At 36.6% G+C, this 25,259-nt stretch overlaps 1 protein-coding gene across 3 annotated transcripts in view; it reads right to left on the bottom strand.

Moving 5' to 3' along the window:
* Nucleotides 1–25,259, bottom strand: part of NKAIN3 (sodium/potassium transporting ATPase interacting 3) — a 350,285-nt gene that overhangs the window by 152,722 nt on the left and 172,304 nt on the right. For 2 of the 3 annotated variants that reach the window (XM_064652036.1, XM_064652019.1), the window contains exon 3: nt 16,739–16,819. The exons of the other annotated variant lie outside the window; for it this stretch is intronic. In XM_064652036.1, the coding sequence (XP_064508106.1) occupies nt 16,739–16,819 (81 nt within the window). The remainder of the gene's footprint in view (nt 1–16,738; nt 16,820–25,259) is intronic. 3 annotated transcript variants of the gene reach the window in all.

Genomic DNA, 25,259 nt, shown 5'->3' on the forward strand with positions numbered 1-25,259 from the left:
ACTTCAGTTGCGGTAGGAGGTCTTCTCTATCTGAGCAGAAATATGGCTCAACCTCAGTGGTATGGAATTCTTTGGTAAACTTTATAACCTCATCCCGAACTCTGGCTGTCAGTAAATAGCTTTTCAGAATGACAGTTTAAATCAAGAAAATGTCACATGCGTATAGTAACAGGTCTAATTTTGTCTGTAAATTGATGCCTGCGGTTTTCAGAAACACAGTAAATTGCTGGCGATTTACAATGAGTCTCGCTGCAAGGATAACTTACTTTTGCACATTTAACAAAACAGTCTTAAATTATTCATGCATATCATTCAGTGTTTGAGCAATTTTAAGAGTCATTGATTTTAGGAACCTGAAAATCCGACTTTTTACTCGATAAACATAAATCTTATATTTGACTTTTGCTTCTCAGATAGAAGACTGAAAGTCTACCCTGGTACATTTTAGGACTCACTCATCAAGCATAAGTAGCCATTTTTTTTTTTTTTAAACACCCAACAAATACAATGGTTTAGACTGTCTTTGTATAGTGCTTCAGGTACCTCAGGGTCACTGGTATCTACAACATGGTGATCCAGAACACTACAGCACCCATGTCCCTTTTAAAAACACAGTGAAGTCAAGGTTGTCTTCCATGAGTCAAATACCTAAGCAATGGCTGTCTGGAAAGTGAGGGATAAAAGAAATACACAGAGGTAAAATACAGAGCTCGTTGTGAAAAGCAATGGCACGTGTTGGTGAACAGTACTTTATGGAAAAAGAGCACCACAGCAAACTTTCTTCTGCCTTGGTAGATGGATGAGGTGGGACTGCAGATGGAAGAGGTGTGGTCTATTTAAGGAAGGATACAGTAGAAGTCCTGAATACACACTCTGCTGCCCTTCCCAGCATTGCCACTGAGGCAACGTCTTCAAAGGAGAAGCTCCATTCTAACCCATGAGAGGCCTGTGTGAAACCTGTGACTGCATTGCTGAAAACACATTGTTGATGTCAAGTTAGCATTACATCACTGCCCTCCAGAGATCTTCCTCCTCAGAAAAGGAAACAAAACCCACTCTCTCCCTTATGGTTACTTTGCACACAAGAGTATTGCTTTTCATTAAATAAATGACTGAGATAACATGGCAAAATTTTTGTCTAATCTGTATGATGGGGTTTTCAATGCATTTTCCTTTAGCCATGTCAGTTCAGCAGAAAGTCAAGAATTTTGAAATTTTAACAACATTTCACAAAATGAAAACCTACTTCTTTCACCTAAAAATGGTATCTACCAACAGCCATAGGCATAGAATAATAATAGGCAGCAAGTACTGTGCAAGTATTGAAATACTATATTTTGTTTGCAGTACTATGAATAGTTATTATGTAATACCTTTTGTTCATCACCTTGCAACTTGTAAACCCCTGTGGTTTCTTCATCTACAGTGTAACCTGAATTAAACAGCCACTCAGTGGACTGACAAAATAAACTATTAAGGCAAGTGGAATTACAAGTAAAATGGAGTGATAATTCTGCTAAAAAGAACACAAGCTTGTGAAATATTAAATCATACTTATTCAATGCACCAACTTATTTTACTGTTGGCAAAACACTTAAACACAGGAATACATTTATATTTCCATGTTAATAAAGGGACTCAAAACGCAAGTACTAAACTAGAAGACAAGCTATGTCAGAAAGATTATTTATTACATTGTTCACAGTCTTGGTGACGTGATGTAGCGGGACAAACTGTAATGGCTGTGCCACATAACATAAGAAGCAACATATTGTGCACTCTTTTTCACACAAACCTAATACTAATACTCATAGACTACTAATTTCTTTGGCCCTGAATCCTACTGGGGTTCTAAGGATGGCTTTAATACTCAGTGATTTTTATTCTATTCTATAAGGAGTATATGTTTTTTAAAACACTCAATATTTCAGAAATGGACTGAAATAGTAAACTAAGACAGATGTTTGCTTAAAAAAAAAAAGAAACATTAACACAAATTTCACACATCTACATATCCTTCTCTGACTTTTTCTGACTTCAATTCCTTGAATTTCTCTCACCTCGTGTTATGTATTGGGAGAAGTTACAAAGCAAAAGCACAACAGAATCACGGAAGAGTTGCCACAGTAATATATACAAGATCAATACAAGCAAATGCAACCTAGATGACTTGAAAAGGCTGTTAAGAGATACTATTAGACAGTGTTGTAATGTGCAAAATATACAAATGGAATAATATAGATAGACCAATATATGAGCAATTATTTAACACATTGTATATCAAATCTTAGCATTTCAACTTTATTGCACAGGACAAGACTTTTGTACTTGATGAATTCTTAGGGTTTGCTTTAGTTTTTATATTAAAGCCCCCTCCCCTTCCCAAACTTTATATATGAGAAGGGGAGAGGTCTATGGATTGCCTCTTATTTTAATGCTGATTCTGCAACTACTTAAATGCATAGTAAGCAAGTGAGTAATCTTATTGAGTTTAATGAGATTACTCGTGCATTTTAAGTTAATTTTGTGTCTGAAACAACAGAAAAAAACCCCATACAGAGATCTAAGTAGTAGGAATACACAATAGGACAAGAACCACTGTAATTTGCACACACCACCCACGTGCTTTAGGCTATAGTAGCCCATTGGGTGTGTGATGCTCTTGTCGTTCTGAAGCAGAGATTGTGCATATTAAGAAGACAGGAAAGACTTCTCAGTGAAGGAAAATACATTTGTTCAAGGAGAGTACAGACAGAATGGTTGTAGAAGCTTTAGGTGAACGGCACATGGAGTTTCAGGGGTTAATAAGTCAAGGACTATTCCAGGTTCATAACTGTGATGCTTGGATGAAGGACATAGACTGTGATGCAATAAAAAATTATGTCTTTCTCTGTGGTCTTTCTTCTGGTTTCACCTAAAGACAACAACTATAGAGTTTCTAATGAGAGGTTACAGCAATGTTTCTCTCTGTAGAGGCAGTAGACAGCTCCTTCTGTCCTCTATTCTGGTTACCTATTTTTCATGTGTAACAGCACAGATATACAAGAATTTAATTATGAAAGATTTATCCTTTGTGATCATTTCTGCAGTCAATGGGTAAAAAAGCTTTCAGTGTCAGGCAAACAAACACACACATATACCGATTGTGTCAGCCTGTTCCTCAAAAAAAAACAAACCAAAACCAAACAAAAAACCAAAACCAAAATAAAAATGGAGAGCAGTTTTCTGTCAATATAAATTAGAATATATATAGTAGAGAATCTTTAATGAAGAAAAATAAGTCAGGTAGAATCCATGCTAGCAAGGTTAACGACAGTAAGAAATTGTTCATTAGGCTTATTAGGAACAAGAGAAAATATAGAGATGACCTAGACCCACTAATAGATGTTTACTGTGAATTCTTTAAAGAGGCATAAAAGGCAGACACCTTTAATACATGCTTCTGTTCTTTTTTCTTAGTAAAGAACAATAACAAGAGGAAGAAGAAGCATTTTTTAAGCTTGGTAAGAGATCTACCAATTTCTAAATTGTATGCAGTCTTTAGTCCTGGACAACTTGCAATCACACAAAAGCTTTGGATGTTGAGATCCATGAATGCAAATAAGTTAATTTTTAAAAAATCTCTGGAACTGCATGAGAATGAATAATTTTAAAACCTGTATAAGATTCAAAAAATGCACATGCATTGTTTCAAGGACTGTTAATCTAGCTTTAGTCCCAAAGTAAACAGAAGAAAGATGACTTAAAAACAGGTGATTGAGAAAAAGCAAAAGCAGCATAATTTATATCAGTCAATAAAATATCTTAAGACATTAGGATCTGTTAAACAAACTCAATTTCATTGCTTTAAGAGGTAAAAGTTGAGTTGATAGAAGCAGCTGCAAGAAAATCTTAGACATCTATAAGGCATTCACAAAACATTCTTACTGAAAAAAATTGAATGGTAGAACATTTTAATGGACCGAAATTTAAATAGATTGAAAACTAGCTAATTAACATAGTTATCAATGGAAAATCATAGCTGAATAAGAGTCTTTCTAGCAGGACTCCCTTGGGATTGATGTAAGGTCTGATGTTATTCAACATTTTCATCAGTGATCTAGAAGTACATATAGAATCACTGCTTGTAGTGGATATATTTGCAGATGACACAAAGAGAGGGAGGAGGGTAAATAATGAAAAGGCAGGCAGCTGTACAGGGCCATCTGGACTACTTGGTAAGCTGGGATCAGCAAAACAAAATCTGTTAAACTATAGGCACAATCAAAATTATATAGCCTGGAGGCAGGAAATGCAAGTCATGCCACAGATCTGTAAAATGCATTATAGAAAAAAAAAATGTTTGGATAAAAGTTAATATGATCCTGGAATACTTAATCAAGCTGCCTAGTTGCACATGTGAAAAGTGGTCTTAGACATTTAAAAATTAATATCCTAGGATACTGATGGCCTTACTATCATCTAGGAACATTTTAAAACTCTCTAATAACCTTTTAAAACCCTCTAACAACCTGTTAAAACCAAATGCTTATTTCATGTATTACAACCAGGTATATGTCCCAAGCATATTTTTAAGATGTAGACGTTTTCACAAATATTAGCATATTTTCAAGGAAAATGATACCACAATATGATTTAAATTTCTTGTGGGAAATTGCAGCTTTAAAACTATAACATAAAGTATATTTTTACCTAATCGGGTAGTCAATTGACTCATAAGAGTAAAATATATGCAAAATAAACCTAAAATAGATAAAAATATCAAGAAGTACTAATTAAAAAATTATTATTAAGAAATTTATATCACTCTTTTTTCCAAAATAACTATTTACATAGACAGTGCTAATTTTGCAGGGCACAAAGTGTCTACATGCCTACAACATTTAACAATAAAAACAGTTATTTTATGTGAAAAGCAAGACATAAGGATGAAAGATACCCTGAAGAAAATCATAGCTGCAACTCAGGGTAGACATTCAAATGTTCCTAACAAATCATGAACAACTCTAAAGTTAAACAATGTACAAGTGTATCTGAGATGAAGATTTAGTGAAAATCAGTTCCTTCACAGCTGGACGTGTACATAGCTTTTTTCCTCATTGACTAGTCTTTTATTCAAGAGACCACCTTTGAAATGAAAACAGTAAGAAGCTCTTGTGAATGCCCTGGTAACAGATAAAGAGAAGTAACATAATTTAGTAAAGATGAGATGGCTAAAAAGGAAAATAATCTGTCCTAGCAAGTTAGCCAATAGTTTGGTCATTTCTGATCAAACTGAGGAAAATTACTAAACTGAATGAAATGAAAGCTGAAAAAAAATTAAAATATTATCAATAATTCACAGAAAGTAATCGTAAAATTAATCAATAGTGTCATATCTGCTACAAATAAGTAATTTCAGGTTTAGGAATAACATCTATGCCTCTTGCTACAGACTAGACAGAGGTTTCAGCAGGCAGTTCAGCAAGTTCAAACCATCTTAGGATAAAAAATGCCCAGGCCTTCAAACATCTTTGAGATAAACAAGGAAAATCTTCAGCCAATACTCTCATATCAAACCTGAGCTCTTGATCTACCAAAGGAGACATTAAAAAATAAAAAAAAGAAAGAAAGAAAAGATAAAATGAAAGAAGCTGCTTCCAAGCAGGCAGAACAGTAACACAATAACACAGAGCAGTACTTCAACGAAATAGCTCTTCCAAAACAACATATTAAAGAACTTGTACAGATTCTTTAAAGATATAAGTAGAGAGGGAATCTAAGTGTACAGAATGCAGTGCTGGTATAACACAATCAAATTACTCACAAGCAGCATTTGCCCTTGGAAGACAGTGTTAGTCAAGCACTGCTACCATCACTGTGATTTCTTTTCCAGCATTTCTGCCTTCCTCATTTGACTGAATAGGTCAAGAAGACCCAGCATTATTCCTGGTATAGTAAAGCCACTCTGACAATAAACTTCCTAGCAAAACAAAGGGCAGAAGGGCAGCTAAATCCCCAATAGGATTCTCTCACTCTTTCCCCATTAATCCAAACGGAAGAAGTCTGTTCAAAGGAATTCTGATACTCATGAATAATAAATTCAGTCACATCATCAACATGAGCAAGAAATTTCCCTGAAGGACAGCTGAAAAATAAAGAGAGTATAATGATCTAGACAAGGAACAATCCCTCCAATTCCCTTGTGCAATTGAAAATGAGTTCTCAAAACCCATTCACCTTACAGAGGTTAAATAAATTATTACATGGAAACCAAATTTAGGAGGTAAACTTGCTCCAAGATTCAAACTGCAAAGACTAAGAGACTATTTTCTATGACCTTACAGAATCAAAAACCTTCTTCTAATTAAGACAGATTAACACAACACAAACATTAAGCATTCTATAAAAAAAAAGAAAAGATTGCCAAAACAGACATGTTGAAAATTCATAACCTTCATACTCAAGGTTATGTTATTGAACTAACGAGAGGTTTTTTTGTTTGCTGAAGCCTTCAAAAGTAATGAATACCATGAGTAAAGGCAGGGACACTGCCTTTATTGTTCACCAAGAAAGAACCACTCAATAGGAGCTGAAGCGCAAAATTTCTTTCTTCCCGATACTCTTTTGAAATATGACAGTGTTTGTAAAAATCAAAGGCAAAATTACAACACCAGACACCTGGACCAAAGTAATTTATGGTGGATATTAACTCAGAAAGTTCAAGATTACGCACATCTAATGTGCCAAGACATTAGAAAAAAGAACCAGGAAAACTCTTAATGGATACAGAGGATCTATGTAGTTTCCAAAATCTCCTTTGTTGTTAATGTAGATCTGTAAACCAAGCTTGTATCCTCCCTTGCTTTTCCTCTAAATTAGAATTCATGAATCCCAAAGGATGTAAGTAGGGTTGCTTCTATGACATCAAGAGAAGATGAGCAATCACCGGCTTCTTATATTATTTTTCCAAGTCAAAGATAGGTCCATATTAACACATCTATCTAAATAATATCTACAAGGGGGTCTGGACAGGCTGGATTGATAGGCTGAGGACAATTTTATGAGGTTCAACAAGGTCAAGTGCCAGGTCCTGCCCTTGGCAACAACAATCCCAGGCAGTGCTACAGGTTGGGGGCAGAGTAGTTGGAAAGCTGCCCAGTGGAAAAGGACCTGGGAGTGCTGGTCAACAGCCAACTGAACATGAGCCAGCAGTGTGTTCGGGTGGCCAAGAAAGCCAATGGCATCCTGGCTTGTATCAGAAATAGCATGACCAGCAGTATCAGGGCAGTGATCTTCCCCCTGCACTCAGCACTGGTGAGGCCACACCTCAAATCCTGTGTTCAGTTCTGGGCCCATTACTACAAAAAAGACATTGAGGTTCTGGAGTGTGTCCAGAGGAGGACAATGAAGCTGGAGAAGGGTTTGGAGTGCAAGTGGCTGAGAGAGCTGGAAAAAAGAAGACTCAGGCCAGATCTTTTCATTCTCTACAACTACATGAAACAAGGTTGTAGCAGGGGAGAGTTGGTCTCTTCTCCCAGGTAACAAGTGACAGGTAAAAAGAGGAAATGGCCTCAAATTGTCCCAGAGGAGGTTTATATTAGATATTAGGAAAAATTTCTTCACTGATGGGGTTGTCAAGCCTTGTAACAGGCTGCCCTGCTTCCACCTGGAAGTGGTGGAATAACAGTCCCTGGAAGTGTTCAAAAAATAAGTCGATGTGGTCCCTGGGGACATGGCTTAGGGTAGACCTGGCAATGTTAGGTTAATGGTTGGACTTGATGACCTTGGATGTCTTTTTGAACCTTAATAATCTAATGAGTCTTTGATTATGAAGTCCCATAAGAAGCATGTAGAATGCTTAAAACTACCATGAGATTCAGCATCATAATTTCTGGGAAGAACTTTTTCAGATTCTACTATCACAAACAATAAATCCTATGTAATTTCATCGAGGTCTCAGGTTGTCTTATGTGCAAATTATTACAAAAAACTTACTTAAAATTACATTTTCTTCCTAACAAGAATTGTCTTCAAATGGAAGAAAAAAACCCCAGCAAGCAACATATGAATCAGTGTGAAACTCCCTTCAAAACAGTAAAACTCTTTTCAAACTGGACATGGAGTGCAAATATTTATTAGAAGACTTATGAAATGACAGATTTCCTCATAACTAGGAAGAACTCCCTACTTGGCCAATGTAGGAACTAAAATTGCAAAGAATAAACTACTTCAGAAAAAGCAGTGTATAGAAATTATTAACAAAAAACATAAATTTGACCTTAGCAGGCAACAAATAAAGCCTACACTTGCACTAAAAGAAGTATACTGCCTTACATAAGGGTCAAAATCCACACACAGCACTCACTCTTCTCAGTATTTAGACACTTGTTGGACAGACAGCAGATGTGTTTGATCCAATGTCTAAACAAGAATATGATTAAAGAAATTATCAAAATATCTTTCATTGCGGTTTTTCGTGACATCATGTTTGCAAAGACGAAAATCAAATCTCAACAACAGTCTTCCCATTTCTACAAAAGGAACAAATTAATCACTACGAAACAGATTCACATGCCAATAAGCAGATAAAATAATATCCTGGGCAATTAAACCTAGGTTCACCCTCACATGCAGATGAGTGTGTCATACTTGCTTATAGCCAAACCACAACTCACAGGGAAATTTCCCTTTCTCACTTCATGAACAATTCAACTTATGTCAGAAACATAAGGTTAGAATAGATAACTAGATGGTTCTTCCTGCCCTTATATTCTCTTGTTCCTTATTCTGTATGTTCTTGTTGTACGTGTAAATACCCAGTCCTTTTTCAAGCATTGCTGTGTGCTTCAGGCACAGATATACCACAGGTACTCAGGATTTACCTCTCCGTGTCACTGGCCAATGCATCATGCATTCCTGAATCACAGGACCGAGTTCAGACTGGGATTGCATTCTTATTTCTTTTTCATATCCAAAGGTGTCTTTGGAGAAATTTTGCAAGCTACTTGAGTTACTTATCTTCTCATTGTGAGGCTACGTTTTAGGGGGTTTTCTCCCTTTTAAAAATCTTCAAGATCTTGGAAATTAAGCCGATGAACTCAAACAAATACGAGTGTGATGTTTTCATTAACAGATTTGTCTGTGTAGCTCTTAGCTAACCAGATATGATATGCCCATTATTCCCAAAGCCATTTAATATTAATGGATATTAAGTGGATTATTAAAAAAAAGCCACCGATATATTACCTCAGTTATTTAAACCAATGAAGAAGATAGTGGCCTACCCTGCAAATATCATGTTAGAATTTAGCATCAAGTGATTACAGAAGACCATCAATTCTGATTGAAAAACCTATTTTAATGCTGCTTATTTTATATAATATAATGAACCACTCTAAATGTCACCTGAAAGGATATAAAATTCAATTTTTGCACCATCTGGAATGTACTCCTGATTAAGTTGTTCAGCAATGTGATAGTATCACCTAAACAAACTAATCAACATCAGAATGACACATTTTGCAGTTTCAGTGGCATTTATCTGTGTCCCATTTGTTCCACACAATTTTTTTTCCCAGAATGACCTTATGCTCAAATTGTGCCATGAAGCTAGTGGAATGTTAATTCTCCTTTCAAGAGTAAGCATGTATTTCATTAAATCTTACACGATGCTACAGCTTTACACTATAGAGTGAAACAGGGTGAACAACAGATTACTTTTGGAACATGAAATCGGGAACATCAAAGTCTGTTCAGCTTAACAATCAGAAAGCCTCTTTAGCTAAAACAGAACCATTTGAGGTTATTTCATTGTTGAAAATTTTGAACCAGAGGAATGTGCACTGATTTCAGTATTAGAGTACTAACAGAGTCATACATTTCTGCTCTTCAACTGCATTTCTTTTCTTTTTTTTTCTTTTTTAAGAGAGCACATATTAAGTCATCTTTTTTAAGTCACTTTTTTTGTCTGAGAAATGTAATTTGCAAATAAAAAGAAAATGCAATTTTCCATAGCTTCATCATTATGAATTCACAGTTCTTAAATAATTCTTCTCTAACTTTTCATGGAAACAGTTATTATATTCTATAAAGAAACTACCACACACAGTTTCTCCTCCTGTACATAATGATGTCAGTCTAACACAAAATCAAAAAATACTATTTGCAAATACCATTGAAAGGCACCCCACCAACATGCTAAATCTATGATTAACAGTACCTAACACCAGCCATGGCCAAAGCTATTATTTTGAAGTGATGAAATGTTGTGTCTCTTCAATATTACACTGCATAACTTCACAGTAAATTGGTTTCCAGGTTTATTGCCAAAGTAATTAAAAATTCAAAAGATGGCTCTTTGAACAGGACATTATGGAAAAGTATTAAATACAATTGAACATGGGGATTATTTCTTTTTATGGTGAGAGAGCAGCAGGATGGGAGGAGCAATTTGAAGAAACTGGCTTTTTAAAAAAAAAAAACCCAAAGTGTTACGTATGAGAGCTGGTTCAAAGAATGAGTGAAGGCCAAAGGGGTTAAAAGAATTTTATGATGCAAGTATTAAAACTTATATTGGGTCTGTTTTCCTTTGCTTTTTGATTAGCTTAACTGCACTTAAGTACTATTTCATTAGAATTCCTCCTTTTTCCATGTCAGTGAAGATTCTAGAACATTACTTTTAAAACAATAATTTTTTAAGCCCTCTGGGAATAACAAAGTTGAGAAAGAAGAAGGAAGAAGTGAGAGGGTCCAAACCTGAAAAGAAACAAAAACAATCTTTTCGTCAGGTTTTATTTCTGCAAGTTCTGAAGTTTACTGAGGCACACACTAGGAAGAGATTATATTTTACTACTGCTATAAACCCAGTAATTTGTAATGTCTAGAAATTGAAGAATGCCTACAGCCAATGTTTTAGCACATCTCAGCTGGTAGCAGCTGATGGCATCAGCTGAAGCAAATGAACATGCAGTAGTGAAGAGAATAAGAAGCTAAAGGGTATGTAGTCTCCCAAGAGAGTTGGTGACCAAAAGGAAGTGATGGTGAATCAGAGATGTGTGGGAGGAAATTCTCAGCTGAGCTGCACATGAATGCATGCACCATGTACAGCAGAGAAGAAATACACTATTTTCACTCTCACTTTGTTCACAGTGAAGTTAATGATTTGTGTTCAGGTAAAAATCCATGAATGGAATAGAAAGCACGTGAGTTTTGCCTGTAACAGAAGTCTAATCTCTACCAGGAGTGAGCAGCAATGACAGCGTTGCCTCTCACTTGGTGTCACACAGCTGAATACCAAAACCCCACCTGCGAACACCCAAAACCTGCTGTCAGCCTCCAAGGAGAGGAGTTCCCTATTTTCTGTGTCCCTCCACACCTGCTGGGGAGAAAAGCCAGAGACACCTCAAACTCCCCAGATAGAATCATGCTCCTGCTAATGTGAGTGAGCTCTTGACTTGATTGAGGTTTTGAGTCTTCAACTTGAACTAATTTTTTAAAATTTAAACACTCCTATCCTAAACCTTCCATGGACAATAACTTGGATTTTTCTCTTGACAGAGGCTTGTTTCTATAGACAAAAAATAATGGGCAGAAGAGTAATCTGGTAGTAAGGCTTTGTAACAGCTTTAGATCCTATTCAGTGTGCTTATTATAAAAAAGCTTTTCCTGACCTCCAACCAAATCTTTGCCACATGCTCAGCAAACTATTTCTTGCTCTTCTTCCCAGTGGATATGACAAAAATCTGATCACTTTTCTTCACCCAAAAGTCACTTTCATGTGAGTAGACGTATGATGACCTACCTTCAGTCTTCTGCTTAGACTAAGGAAGTCCTTTATCCTCCATCTATTGATCTTTCGTGTAGGTTTTATGGATGCAGCCAACTTTATCCACAAGCTTTTTGGAGTGGGTAATTCCATAGAGCTACTTATGATGCTAATTGAACCAAAATAATTGTCTCTGTTTTTTCACTTACATCAGCACAAGTTAGTATGAGAATCACTTTTTCTTTCATATTTTTGGCCCTAAATTCAACCAATGTTTATACTCTCATTTCACATTCAAAAAAAAGACACAAGCCCCAGAATATACCTTTACATCTCTATTAATACAAATTAGCATTGGCTCGGAACTTAACTTACTCCGTTTGAGATGATTAGATATAATTGCACCACAATTAAGGATTGACTGACATGCACCAGATGGAATAAATTGGATTTCAGAAGTAGCCAAGTCCACATAATTAGCCCTTCTTCTGAGGCTATTTTTTTTAGAAAAGACTAATATGTTTCCATTCTCACAGCATTTTAATAAGTAAATTATTAGTCCATTTTGTCCTCAGATGGAAGAAATAATTAATTTTATCAGAGTTACAGCTCTATCCTCCAACTACAGATCCATATAATAAATTAGCCTATAGTTCTGTCTCCAGCTTCATAAAGTTGGATGGGAGCCCTACAGACTTCGAACTTCCATTGAAAAAAGTACATATTACTGGGAAAAATACAGGAAAAATCTTGTTTTATTAAATAATATAAGCAAAATTTCCTTTGGCTTCAAGGGAAAGGTTCAAGAAGCTAGAGTCATAAGGATGTTAGAGTGCTCACACTCACCTACATTTAACATGTAAAACAAAGGACCAGGTAATAAACATTAGAAGTAGTTTCCTACTGAATATACAACTGTGTGTCATGCAAATCCTTGGCCAAAAAATGCAAGTCAGTTGACATAGAGCTCAATTTTGAGAGCTAAACTAAAAGTAATCCAGAATGAGGCAAGGTTCATGCTGAAGAAGCATGTCATGGAAAAGCAATGCAAAATAAGCAGAAATATCATAGAAAAAGAAAAGATCTCATTAATGTTGCCCAGCTGCTTAGGTAAGCTATATCAAACAACTAGGAAATGTGTACGAAGTACTGGAATGGTGCTGTACATTTACTGAATAAAGGTTTCAACACATGGAAAGAAATGCCAGTAATTCACAATAACACAAGCAGTAGTAGAAAAAATAGGCTATCAAAAACTATCAGTTGGAAGTGCAAATGATAAACACAAATAAACACAGCTATTTTCATACTGGATCTGAAATATTGGAGGGATATAAACAATAGAATTATTAACTTACACTCGAAACAAATGAAGTCTCCTTTGTACAGGAGTATATAAAAGCGTGTATTGCTGGGGATGAAGGGCTGTCTTATACACATTAGAAGTATTAGAAGTATTAGAAGCTATCTGGTCAATATTTAAGCACATACAAAACTTCTGAAAAACAGTTCTTGTTTGTGTCTATATGCTTTAAATTGTCCTTAATCTGGAATATGACAATTCATACATATTTTCCTTTCAAGACCAAGAATGAGATGCTAGCAACTAATGAGCTCATATATGGATGTAGCAAACTGTCATCTTGCAGTTGAGGATTAAAAGGTCATTTTACAATAACAGCTTTGTTTCTCTCATACAGGATGGCTAACACTAGAAATAATGCTTTTAATTTCATAAAAGTAGTAAATAAAAAAGACAGGCAAATTTCATTTTTTGTATGGGAAGTTTTATCACTGCTAAAATCAGAAAAAAACCTAAGTTTACACAAATAAAAAAATATGTATATGGGTATATTTCTTTTATTTCTGATCAAATACAAATTCTTTAACACTGATAAAAACGTTAAAATTTTATTTGTACATCTTAATGTAAATGAAAAAGAAGCTTGACCCATATGTTGTTTATAAGGTAGTTAAAGAGGAAACATTTGCTCGTTAGTTTTCTACTGACAACAGCTGGCTGTGGGAGAGCTGTGTTTATTTCCCTTTCATACCCAAGATGACTTGAATCCATATCATCCTTTTCCCAGGAGATTGCCTTACCAAACTGTTCCTTAAAAACAATAAAATATCAGCTTACCAAGAAAATCTGAACATTATGCATTATAATTGAAGGGAAAATGTTTCAAACTTTCACATTAAAGAACAGGCCTAAATTACGTATGTCCTTATATCTCATTCAAACTTTCCATTAACTGCAATGGAACTTCTTGGCAGAATTCAGCGAATATTCAAAGGAGATCTTCCTCTCTGCTGCAGGAATAAGATCTGAGCAAAATTTCAGCAGTGGTGGGTTTGTATTATGACATTTGAAAAGTCTGTCTGCATTGTGTGAGTAGTCCATTTGAATATATTGAATTCAAATTACCATTTATCATTGTATCAAGTTATATTTTCTGTAGCATTCATGACTGAAGACCTAATAAACACATGGGACTCCAATCAACAGATAACTAATTCTGGTCAGAGCAAATACAAACATGAAAGTGCTTAAAAACAAACAAACCAATAGAAATCAGTCATCTGCCAGACAGCACCATAATTTTCCCCTGATAGTATACCAACAGAAGTTTAAAATTATAATCAATCTGTATACATTTCAGAAACAAAGCTGCTTTTTTTTAAATGGAAAAATAGTACAATAGCAAGAAAAAAAAGTGACTATTGCCTGCCAAGATTTCAATATGGAATAAACAGCCATCCTTGGAAAGCTTATGATGGTGTTTTATTTCCCAGCCACACTAACATATCTTGATAATAACATCTTTCTATCACACCTGACAACACAGGAACATATTAATGGCAAGCAATGATGAATTTTTTTAAGCTAACATCTTGGATAAAAGCTGGGTTCCAATCAAGTCACATACAATTTATAAATACCCAGGATTTTTGGCACATGGTGCAAAAAGACCTCGGTCTCTTGATGGCTTCATCATCTCTAGCATAATTTTCAGAAAGAGCATTAAATGAATCCAAAATTCCATGATTTGCTGAACAAGATTCTAGATTCTACCATTACTAACTTGGTGCCAACACTCAGACCTTTGACATAATCTATACAAAAGCAGTCAACTTCCATGGACATAATTTTGTGTCTTTCACTTGTTGAGAAAATACTTTTCAAATGTTGTTGTTATCAACCGCAAGATAAAAATGCCACAAAAATGTTAAGATTAACTGAAGTATATACTAATAAAAGGGAAGTTTCTCAACTTCCGAATAATATTTTTGCTACTATTTCTCTGCACTGTGATTTATCATATATGTTAAATAAGAAGAACTAAAAGTGAAACAGAAGTGAAACTGGAAGATGCAGGGTTTCAATTAATATCTACTCGTTTATAAACCTGTTAAACTAAGGAGGTGATCAGAATCCCTTGAAATCAATGGAAAAACAACTAAAATTTTCACAAACTCAGAGGGGTCAGACTAAAAGTTTTGCTTCACTTCCTAGGCCCTTAGATAAACATACCAGTTATATATAAAATATAATAGTCACTACAAAAACAGACATGGCCCAACTAAATGAAAAAATACAACCTCTGTATATCATGAGAATGAACAATAACTTCAGGCATCCATCACTTCTATGTGTTGCTCTTCTGTTCATCTAATAGATTTTTAAATCAGAACATACCATTAGGATCATTTATTTTGATCCTCTATGAAGTGCACTAATTTCCTCATCAAGCCCATGACTTCTCATAGCTACATCATATTTGGAGGAAAAATAAATTGTTGCAGCTTTTCATTATGAAATTTTATCACCAAGGAACCTATCACTGAAAGCTTTAATTTTAATGGAATTTCTACTGAGTAAATTAAATTTTATTTCTTATTAAATTAGTTTCACCAGTTTTCTGTTTGTTGTTAGCCAAAAGCTAGGACTTTTAAAGCTAGCAAGTATGTAGCTCATAAATGTTCCACTCTGAACTGAGTGAAGTACACAAATCACAGAATCACAGAACGGGTAAGGTTGGAAGGGACCACAGTGGGTCGTCTGGTCCAACCTCCCTGCTCAAGCAGGGTCTCCCTAGAGCACATTACACAGGATTGTATTCTCTAAAAGCATTGCATGAATTAACAGTGATGTGGTTCATATCACTAAATCTACAGTCAGTAATGGTGACATTTATTCTAGTAAAAATGCCAGGATCAGCATGAGCCATGGCATACTCTGCCTGGGATCATTTAAGTGTTGTTGTGGTAAACAAAGATTAGTATCATCTATGTCCAACTCAAGGATAAAAACCAGCAGGTGTTGTATGGAACTCACTGTAGATACAATGCTAAACATAAACTCTGCTAACCTAAGCACTACCTTGAACGAGTGCACATGTCTCTCGATAATTCCAGCAAATATTTCTGCTCTAATCAAAGGTTTGAATAAGGAATTGGTGACCTAGGGCACTGAGTGCCATGTAAAGAAAGTTTTATTCAGACGTGACAAAAGTCATCCTTTGCCATTCATTCTTTTTTAGAAGAATTAACATTCTCACTGTGAGACCAATTTGCTCAAAACTTATTACATTAACCCTCTTAGTAATTGTTTTAGCTCCTTTCAAAGCAATCTTGGAAATTCACACTTTTCATACACACTTGAAAACTCCACTAAAACGACACTGCCTGTTTTTCAACAATCAAAAAGAACCTCAAATTTACAACTGAATACCCTCCCCACCCCTCACCTCAGATGGTACTTCAGAAGGCAACTATAATTTAGACTCATTGTATTTAGGTACTTCAAACCCTTGGCTATTTACTATCAGGGAGAAGCTCAAACGCTAGAGCTCTTGTTGGACGGGATCCAAAGATCAAATTGTATGTTCAAACAATGACATTTTTCCTCTGTGGTTCCAGTCTGCTAAAATCTGAGAGTCCTGCTGTTAAAACACTCTCCCATAAACTGAAGAAGGATAAGTGACCTACCTTGGAAAGTCCGCCTACTTCCAAATAGAAGCAGATAATGAAAACATTCCAGGTGACCCACAGGGCAGTCCACACCGTGTACTAAACACAAAGCCGGATGAAAGCAAAAAGACAGAAAAATAAAATGTGAAGATGAAAGGACTTTATAGTGAGCAGATCAATAATAAAAAAACTGATATCAATAAGCATTGTTCTGGGAACAGCCAAGCACAGAGAGTTCAGAAAAGGCGTTCTCCCTACAGAAGTCCCCTAAGAAGCACCGGAAATTACAAATCCAATACTCGTTGCTGTACTAAATAAATACCAATAAAACAGATTTATTCTTTATAGTTTTAGACTATCCTACTGACATCAATTAAGTCCAAAATGCTGGCCTAAACACCAGTTTTGGGGCAACTGTAAGTAATTTTTAAATTATGATTGAGCTCTGTTGAAGGAAATTCCAGAATAACACAGTACTTTAAGTAAGCAAATACTGAAATAACATTTAAATATTATAAAGAAAGGCACAAGGAAAAAAACCCACCACCAAATAAAACAGAAGATCTATTGATCTGATAATCTGGATTTTTTCTTCTTTTAAACAAATAAGGGTAAATCTGATCTCTTAAGAGTATTTGACAGTAAAACGTACTTTAATTACATTGAAAATAGCCCACTACTTCTCCAACCCCTCTGCCATGAACCTGATCTTACAAAGCAACCTTAACAGTTGAATGCATCCATATCTCTTCTGGGTTCTCCAATGTCGTATCGAACTCATACTCCATCTACAGCATGAATGGGAGAATAATGTGTCTACCTTAATTCAGCTTGGCTGCACCTCGAGTACTGTGTCCAGTTCTGGGCCCCTCAATTCAGGAAGGATATTGAGGTTCTGGAGCATGTCCAAAGAAGGGCAATGAGGCTGCTGAAGTGACTGGAGCACAAGTCCTATGAGGAGAGGCTGACCGAGTTGGGGTTGTTTAGCCTGGAGGAGGCTCAGGGGTGACTTTATCACTCTCTACAACTACCTGAAAGAAGTTGTAGTCAGGAGGGGTCAGTCTCTTCTCCCAGGCAACCAATAGTAGGACAAGAGGGCACAGTCTTAAGCCACCACAGGGGAGGTTTAGGTTGAAAATTAGGAATAAGTTCTTTACAGAGAGAGTGATTGGATGTTGGAATGGGTTGCCCAGGGAGGTGGTAGTCACCGTCCCTGAAGGTGTTTAAGAAGAGACTGGATGTGACACTTAGTGCCACGGTCTAGTAGATGAGGTGGTGTTAGGTCAAAGGTTGGACTTGATGATCTCAGAGGTCTTTTCCAACCTAGTCGATTCTGTGATTCTGTGATCTTTTGTGTCTTAATTGGCAGCACAATAGACTGGCACTATTTCCTTACAGACGCACTGTTTAGCAACATACAGCTGTAAACTATTCCCAGTGAACTCTCTGGGTAGTCCACCTCAGAAGCATTTCTGCCTGACAGGCCCAGTGCCCACCCAGCCACACTGGAGCTACATCCTCCTGAAAAAATGCAATGAGCAGCAGCACTGCCACTTTACATTTACACACTTATAACCTTCACAGTGAAGAACTGCTGCTAAGAGCCTTTACAAGTCTAATTAGCTGTGACCAGATGAGGGTTAATATGCAATTGTTTTGGTTCAATCTACTCATTAAAGCTCAACATACTAATCTACAATATGTTGGATCACATTTGCATTGCATAAGTGCCATCAGTTTGGATTTCTTGCTCAGTTTTGGGTTATGTTCCCCTCTTCCTTCCCCCCTCCCTGTGATGTATAATGAAAGGTTCAGGTGAAGAGGGTTGAATTTTTCCCCACTTTGATTAACCCCCCATGCATACGGTCATTTCTGCACACCAAACATGAGAACTGCTTTAATATCGTTTCTTCTGAGGTACAGAGACAGCTGGGAGATGGCTTTGGCCTAAAAAGTAGACAATTAATAAACAAAATAAGAGTAACGGTCCTGGGCAGTTTCCTCTGTCTTACAGAGAAGGGCAGTGTGGCAACTGGAGGCTGGGTTATTATAAAATAGACAAAGCTGCCATGGTCTGTGAGCAGTATAATGTCTGCACTATTCATAAGATTAATTTTAAGAGTACATCACATTTTACTACATTTGTTGACTTTGTAGTAACTCATCATAAGCTACTGATTTTCCAGCATTGATCCTCAGAATATTATGTGCAGAGCGTTCAAAATTAGTGAACTATTCATACAAGCCAGTTGCTTGTAAAAAGCAGAATTGAGACTATTCAGGAGAATCTGCCTTTTCAAGAAAGAATTTTTTATCTTTCCATGAACTAAATCTGTCACCACAACAAAAGAAATCCTGCTTGATCTGCCAGGCCAATCCAAATCTGTTAATGGCCTCATTCTGTCCCATGGGCACCAATGACAACTCTGTACTATGCAGGCAAAAACTGTCTGAACATGCTTTCCCAGGCCAGGTTATGCTGTTTTACAGTTATGACTGGTTCGGTTCCTTATCCACTGTGAGGATTTCTGAAAGAGAAGCGCAGGTGCAAAGCAGGTGTGTACCTTGAAACCCAGCTGCTGTGTATGGAAAGGCTCTTCCTACACTCTCACTGAAATGCAGAAGTCTAAATTTGAGCTCCGTTTGCCTTATAAACATAATAATTACCTATTCAGTAATTAGTACTACATAATTTCTTTAAGTAAGAGAGTTATTGTCCACATTTGAAAACACATCTTTTTGGATACGCAAGGAGCAGATTTTTTTCCTTACATAGTTTCATTGGTAGTTAGGGAAGACTACATTAAAGGAAAGGTTGTAAGTCAACAAAAGCAAGAAAGCAAAATTAGGAATTGTCAGAATTTGGGTTATTTATGCCAATTTAATTTTTCTATTTTGTGGATGTGCAATACAATGCAAACCTTAATTAAATCATCATAGATGTATTTTTATTGTAAAAGATCTAACCTCACTTAACACATTTTATGAACAGCTAGCTCAGTACTTCATTTCTCCTTGTCACTCAGACCCTGCTCTTAGGACAGAATATTAATTTCCTCATGAGGTTTACAAAGATGCTCATTGCTGTAGTGTGCAGGAGCTGCACAAACATTGACTAATTTATTCTATGTTATAAGGGAATGATACAGCTCTCAGAATGCAAATTATGTTCTGATACATGCAGAGATTACATTCAGAAGTATTCATACATTATAGGCATCCAACTTGAGGTGCTTAAGAGTTCATTTTTCAGAACCCTTGAGGTTATACACTACTTTATAAGCTCAGTGTTCAGCTTCCTGTGGCTGAGCATGCAGCACTTGTGCAAATCAGACCACAAGGTCTCAAGACAAGAACCCAGAATGCAAGGGGAAAACAAAGAGCGTGACAAGTTTGTTAAAGTGATTCACTTTGTGTCAAAAAGGCTTTCAGTGTTTGAGAGCAGAGATAAATCTCAGCTACACAGCACAGCCTTCACAGCAAAAGCAATCCTTTTATTCTTGCTAGCATGTGCTTCACTCTTCCCATTGTCTTCTGTTTTCTGCAAATCAAGTTTCTATTCCCTGGCTGTGATAACCAGAAACCCCCCAATATCTGTCCTTTCTGTTGAAACTGAGGTGATAATATAATAAGAATTGGTATACATCTATCCAGTTCAGAACTGCAAATATATAAAAGGATCACAGTAAGATTGCAAAGAAAGGCTTTAATAAAACTTTTTCTAAATTTTGAGTGTTTTTTTCTGAAAATTTTGTAATACTTTTTGACCATTACATGTATGTGTGTATACTAGGTGGTGTGAGGAAGTATTTGGAGTCTTATAAGTTATGTGGAGAGAGTACTCCCTAAACCTTACAGGTTAAATGTCTATTAAATTACTGTCAAGCCTAGCAGGTTCCTTTCAGATTCCTTTTCGTAACACCAGCCTCTCTACAACAGTGAGATTTCTATACCTCTTTTGACTTTACAGCTAATATTGAAACCGATGCAGAGGTACATTTAATGTATCAGTGAAATACAAACATTTCTAGAGTTAAATCATTCACATTGGATGGACACAAAGTCACAAAAAGAACTGGTTAAGCAAAAATGCAAAGAATGGCTTCTTAAATTGAAAGGTAAAAGAAAAAAGGGAATTTTTTAAGTTTGACTATTACAAGGATTGAGGGATAAGTTTAGCTGTAATGAAGTATCTCAAGTGTATATTTAAATCTGAAGTGTGCCAACTACTCTGACAAGGCAGGAGGCACTAGGGAGAATGCAGTTGACTCAGGGATACTTCAAGGGAAAGGAGCAACTCAGATCATCCCTCTGTAACACCTGGCTGTGCCTCAGAGGCATCAGTACTTGCAGAGCCTTACAAGTACTGGCAAGTGGCATAAGTCAACCTGATAGAGCAGTTACAACACAGAACCTACCAGGAAGGATATTCAAGGAGTAATTTTGGAAGCCTAAATATTTCATATGTGTTTTCACTGTCTGTATAACATTTGTTGAGTACAGTGCAAAGTATCCTGTACAGTATTTCTTCTGCTTTTCTGGTTTTTGGTTTATGTTTTTTTAAGAAAGTCTCTCCTGGCTTTTCAACTGTACACATTGCCTATATATCATATTATATTATTTATTGGAATACATTAAGGCAAGTAAAGCAGAGATTTCCACCTTATATTCCGCCTATCTAAATGTATTAGTTTCATCCTTCACTGTTTCATTAACACATATTCGTTCAGCTTTGGGCCTGGTTTGTAAAATTTTAACTACATGACTCATCATTCAGGAGCCTTTTGAAGTCCCATATCAGAAGTAGAAGAGGGGGGAAAACCCCAACTTTAACAAGTATCCTGTAATCATCTTTAATCAGTTTTAACAACCTTGAAATCTTGCTGATGACAGCAAGTTCTAAGAAAGGAAAAGCATGCATAGGGAAATGGATCACAGCAGAACTCTGGAGCTTCATGACACAAGTGTAACGGTACAGTTGGAGCTGAGATTTAGCTGGTTTTTTCTTCTTTACAAATGTTTGAGTAAGTTTCAAATGAGCTAATACGGGGAAATTAGGAATCAGCTCTGCACTCTTATGTCCCCTGGGAACTTTGCACTGACTTAATTCAGTCAAAAAATATTCAAATACTGAAAATAGCACATTCTCTTAGTGACAGAACAAATTGTTCACAAAATTTATCTAAATTACTAATTAATACAAAATGTATTAGAAATAATTATTGGATTTAAACTAATTAGGACACTGGGAGTCAATGCTTCTGCTCCCTCTTTCTCTGTTTCCTAAGCTCTGAGGACTTGGAATTTTAGCTATGAGCAACTGAAATTCCAGATTTATTTCAGAATTACCATCCACGTATCTGAAAGACTGTAGACAGACAACAGGAGCCACTACCTTTAACTACTTTGAATCACAATTATATTCAGTGGAGATGCCTCATGAATCAGCTATTGTATGACAGCTCTTATATAGTGGGGCATTTTTTTGGTAGAAAGCTCTCATGACAAATTTTATATCACTCAAACTAATTTCTTTCTTCAGACTTTTAATCTACAGTGGCTATGCTTATGCTGCTGTCAAAGAAATGACTGCAGCTTATGTAGTCATCAAATGCTAGTGATACAGTAAGTAGCTTCGGTTCCATGGCAGTAGAAGAGGAGTTAGAAGCATGCAACTGCTATTGTGTTTATCAGTTTTTATTACAGCCCTCACTGAAATCCTTGGCTCTACGTACGTGCAACAGAAGCCTGCTCAACTGTGCTTGCAGAACTAGTCTCATATTTGACTGCAGTATAGATGTGCTTCAAGTTATTGTATTACATGTATTACATTTGTTCACTTACTTTCTCATTCCTTACATATGCTAAAATTTGAGGAGAGAGAACATGACATACGCAGCATAGGATGGCAAAGTGAAAGCTTTTGTGTAACTTCTCTTGTCAGGGAAACCTTCAGGCACAGCTGTCATTGCACAGAAGATAGATTAAAAACATTCTTTTGTGATTAAACCAATGACCCTAGAGCCGGTCAGCTTAAGTCAAGATCACCACCAGAGTATGACAGAATATCATGGGGACAATTTGTGCTCACGTGTGCCAGATCAATTTTGCATAGACAGCTTACAGAAGTAAACTGTTTTATCTGACATGATTCACACTTCAGTTTTTTTATTCTGATGGGATCATCTGCACTAGTAAAGTTGACTTCCAGGGAAGTCTTAAGGAAAAGACAATGGATACTAAGCATAGTTGTCTTGAAGTAATTGCTTACTTTTCCAGTGAAATTGGATTAAGCTTAATCTGAATCAGAAGCTTCAGCAACCAGAGCACATAAAAGCATTACTCAACCTATTACTTCTGCCAAAGACACAGTACCAAATTCTCAGGAAACCAACAACTTACCTATCCAGGGGCTTAGACATGGCTGAAGGTGCAGCTACGGACTTGGAAACCCATGAAGCTTCTCAGTTAATTTGGTGCCTAATTCACTAGTGAGAGCCTGGGTAGGAGTCTCTCTGTGTTGTGTTTAATATTGAAATTCAGGAATCTTCTGAAGATTTACATTAAACAGATTTTATATTTGAAGTCAGCAATAGAAGTTTTCTGCTGTAACAAGTGTTTTCAAAGAGTTTCAGAAGGAGAAAGGTAAGCTATGCCCTTCCTTGGGAGAGTTCCTTTCAGATTCCCTTTTGCCTTAGTGAAGACAGGCTGGAGCTGGCACTGGTAAGGGTCTTCACTGTCTGTACCACTGACTCTTTCTGGGGCTTCTGGGGACAGTGGGCAAAGCGCTGCTGTGGTTGGGACAGCCCTAGGAAGCACACTTTCTGAGGAGCATGAGATGGGTATAGCCTGGAAGATCCTCAGGCTATACCTCAACTTTGAGCTGTTGTAACCCTGCACTGCTGTAGAAAGACTCCATGCACTTCTCTCCTTTCTTTAGCTACTTGTTCCTGTTTCCCCTCTAGCACCTCTTCCCTTCTGATAGAAAAAGTAAAACATGCCAGAGAGCTGACCTACACTCAAATTAACACCAGTAAAGAAAACTGTTGCTTTTCAGCAACAGGATCTATTCTGGTTTGACAGTTTACCAAAGTGTTGAATTGATGCTTGTACTGGTGAAAATGAAGGAACAGCACAGGGACTGAAGGAGCAGCTGAGCTAAGGGGCTATTGCTTATGCTGGCTTGAGGAATCAACTGAATTCAGCCCGAGGGTGAAGCTAGACAAGACACTGAACTGACAAGTTTGTAGCTAGCAACAGCTGAAGTCTTGCAGTTCCTCCTTTCCCCTCCACCTCCACACTGCTGTTCATGACCGTGCAGTCCCAGTCCCTCCCTTGTGCTGGCCCTGACAATCGTTGGGAACCTCACAGACTGGGTTCAGCTCACCAGTTTAGTATAAAAGTCTCCCACTTTTTACTAGGTTGGTTTTCTGATAGATTAGGACTGGAAATGGCTTACTGAAGGGTCCAGTTAACTGCTGTCAGAATTGGTGGGGAGAATATGGAAAACTATTCAGCCAGGGAAAAGAACAGTGGGAACAGGGAGAAATGCAAGCCATCCCCTTCTGCTGGTCTTGAGCTGTGAGGTTGGTTCAAGACAACCTGTGTACCTTCACTCTTCAGACTTCAGGATTTAGCTCAAACTACTACTACTTCACTGGGAACCTTGTATTAGTAAGGATAGAAGCTGCTCTAAAGCCTTGATCTTCCCAAGTAATGAGTATTTGCATGTACGGTAGCTTGAACTCTTAAATATATGTTTAAAGATAAATCAGAGCATGAGTTCAGTTAAATCTTAGGATAAAGTGTCTTGCTGATGAGGTGTTTCTTTCCTTAATTATGAGTTCTATACCTCTACTTAAAAAAAACCCCTTTAATATAGTCTAAAATGTTAATTTACATTGGAAAAGATATAGAAACAGTCAACATATGTTGCATTTCTTTGGAAATTAAAGCAGAGCTTGCATTACTGAATAGCAGTGCTGAACCTGAGGGGTCAGAAATTTTGTAAAGTTGCACTTCAGACACAAATTTCCTACTTAATTTTTCAGATGCTTACCCTCACTTGCTTCCTATGTATAAAATGGAGAGCATGAAGTACAAAGGTGAGTCATCAATATATGGATGCCCAGTTCTCCAACCACAGATAATAGATAAAAGTGTTATTATTTATATCAACCCATTTTCAATTTGTTACAGTCTGCTTGTAAGCTTAGCTAATGTGAGTGTAACCTTGGGTACAGGTTTTGTTTACCTTCTCTTTTAAGACACGACAAAGAATTATAATATTCCAGGTTTGACTAGAAAAGATGAAGCTTTTTAAGTATTTGTTTAATTAGTATTCCCCAGTAGACATTTATTTCACTCTTTTGTGAGAAAAAAGAAAGATAACTTCAGCCTCTTAAAATCCATTACTGACAACACAACCAAGATGTTCCAGATACAAGCAATACCAGGTAAGGCATAATATTTATCCATTCAGGAGGGAGTGTGGGGGGAAGGAACAGGGGTATTTTTTTGTTGGTAATTTACTTCATGG

This window comes from Pseudopipra pipra, chromosome 1, assembly GCF_036250125.1.
Source record: "Pseudopipra pipra isolate bDixPip1 chromosome 1, bDixPip1.hap1, whole genome shotgun sequence".
In the NCBI taxonomy this organism is placed as follows: domain Eukaryota; kingdom Metazoa; phylum Chordata; class Aves; order Passeriformes; family Pipridae; genus Pseudopipra; species Pseudopipra pipra.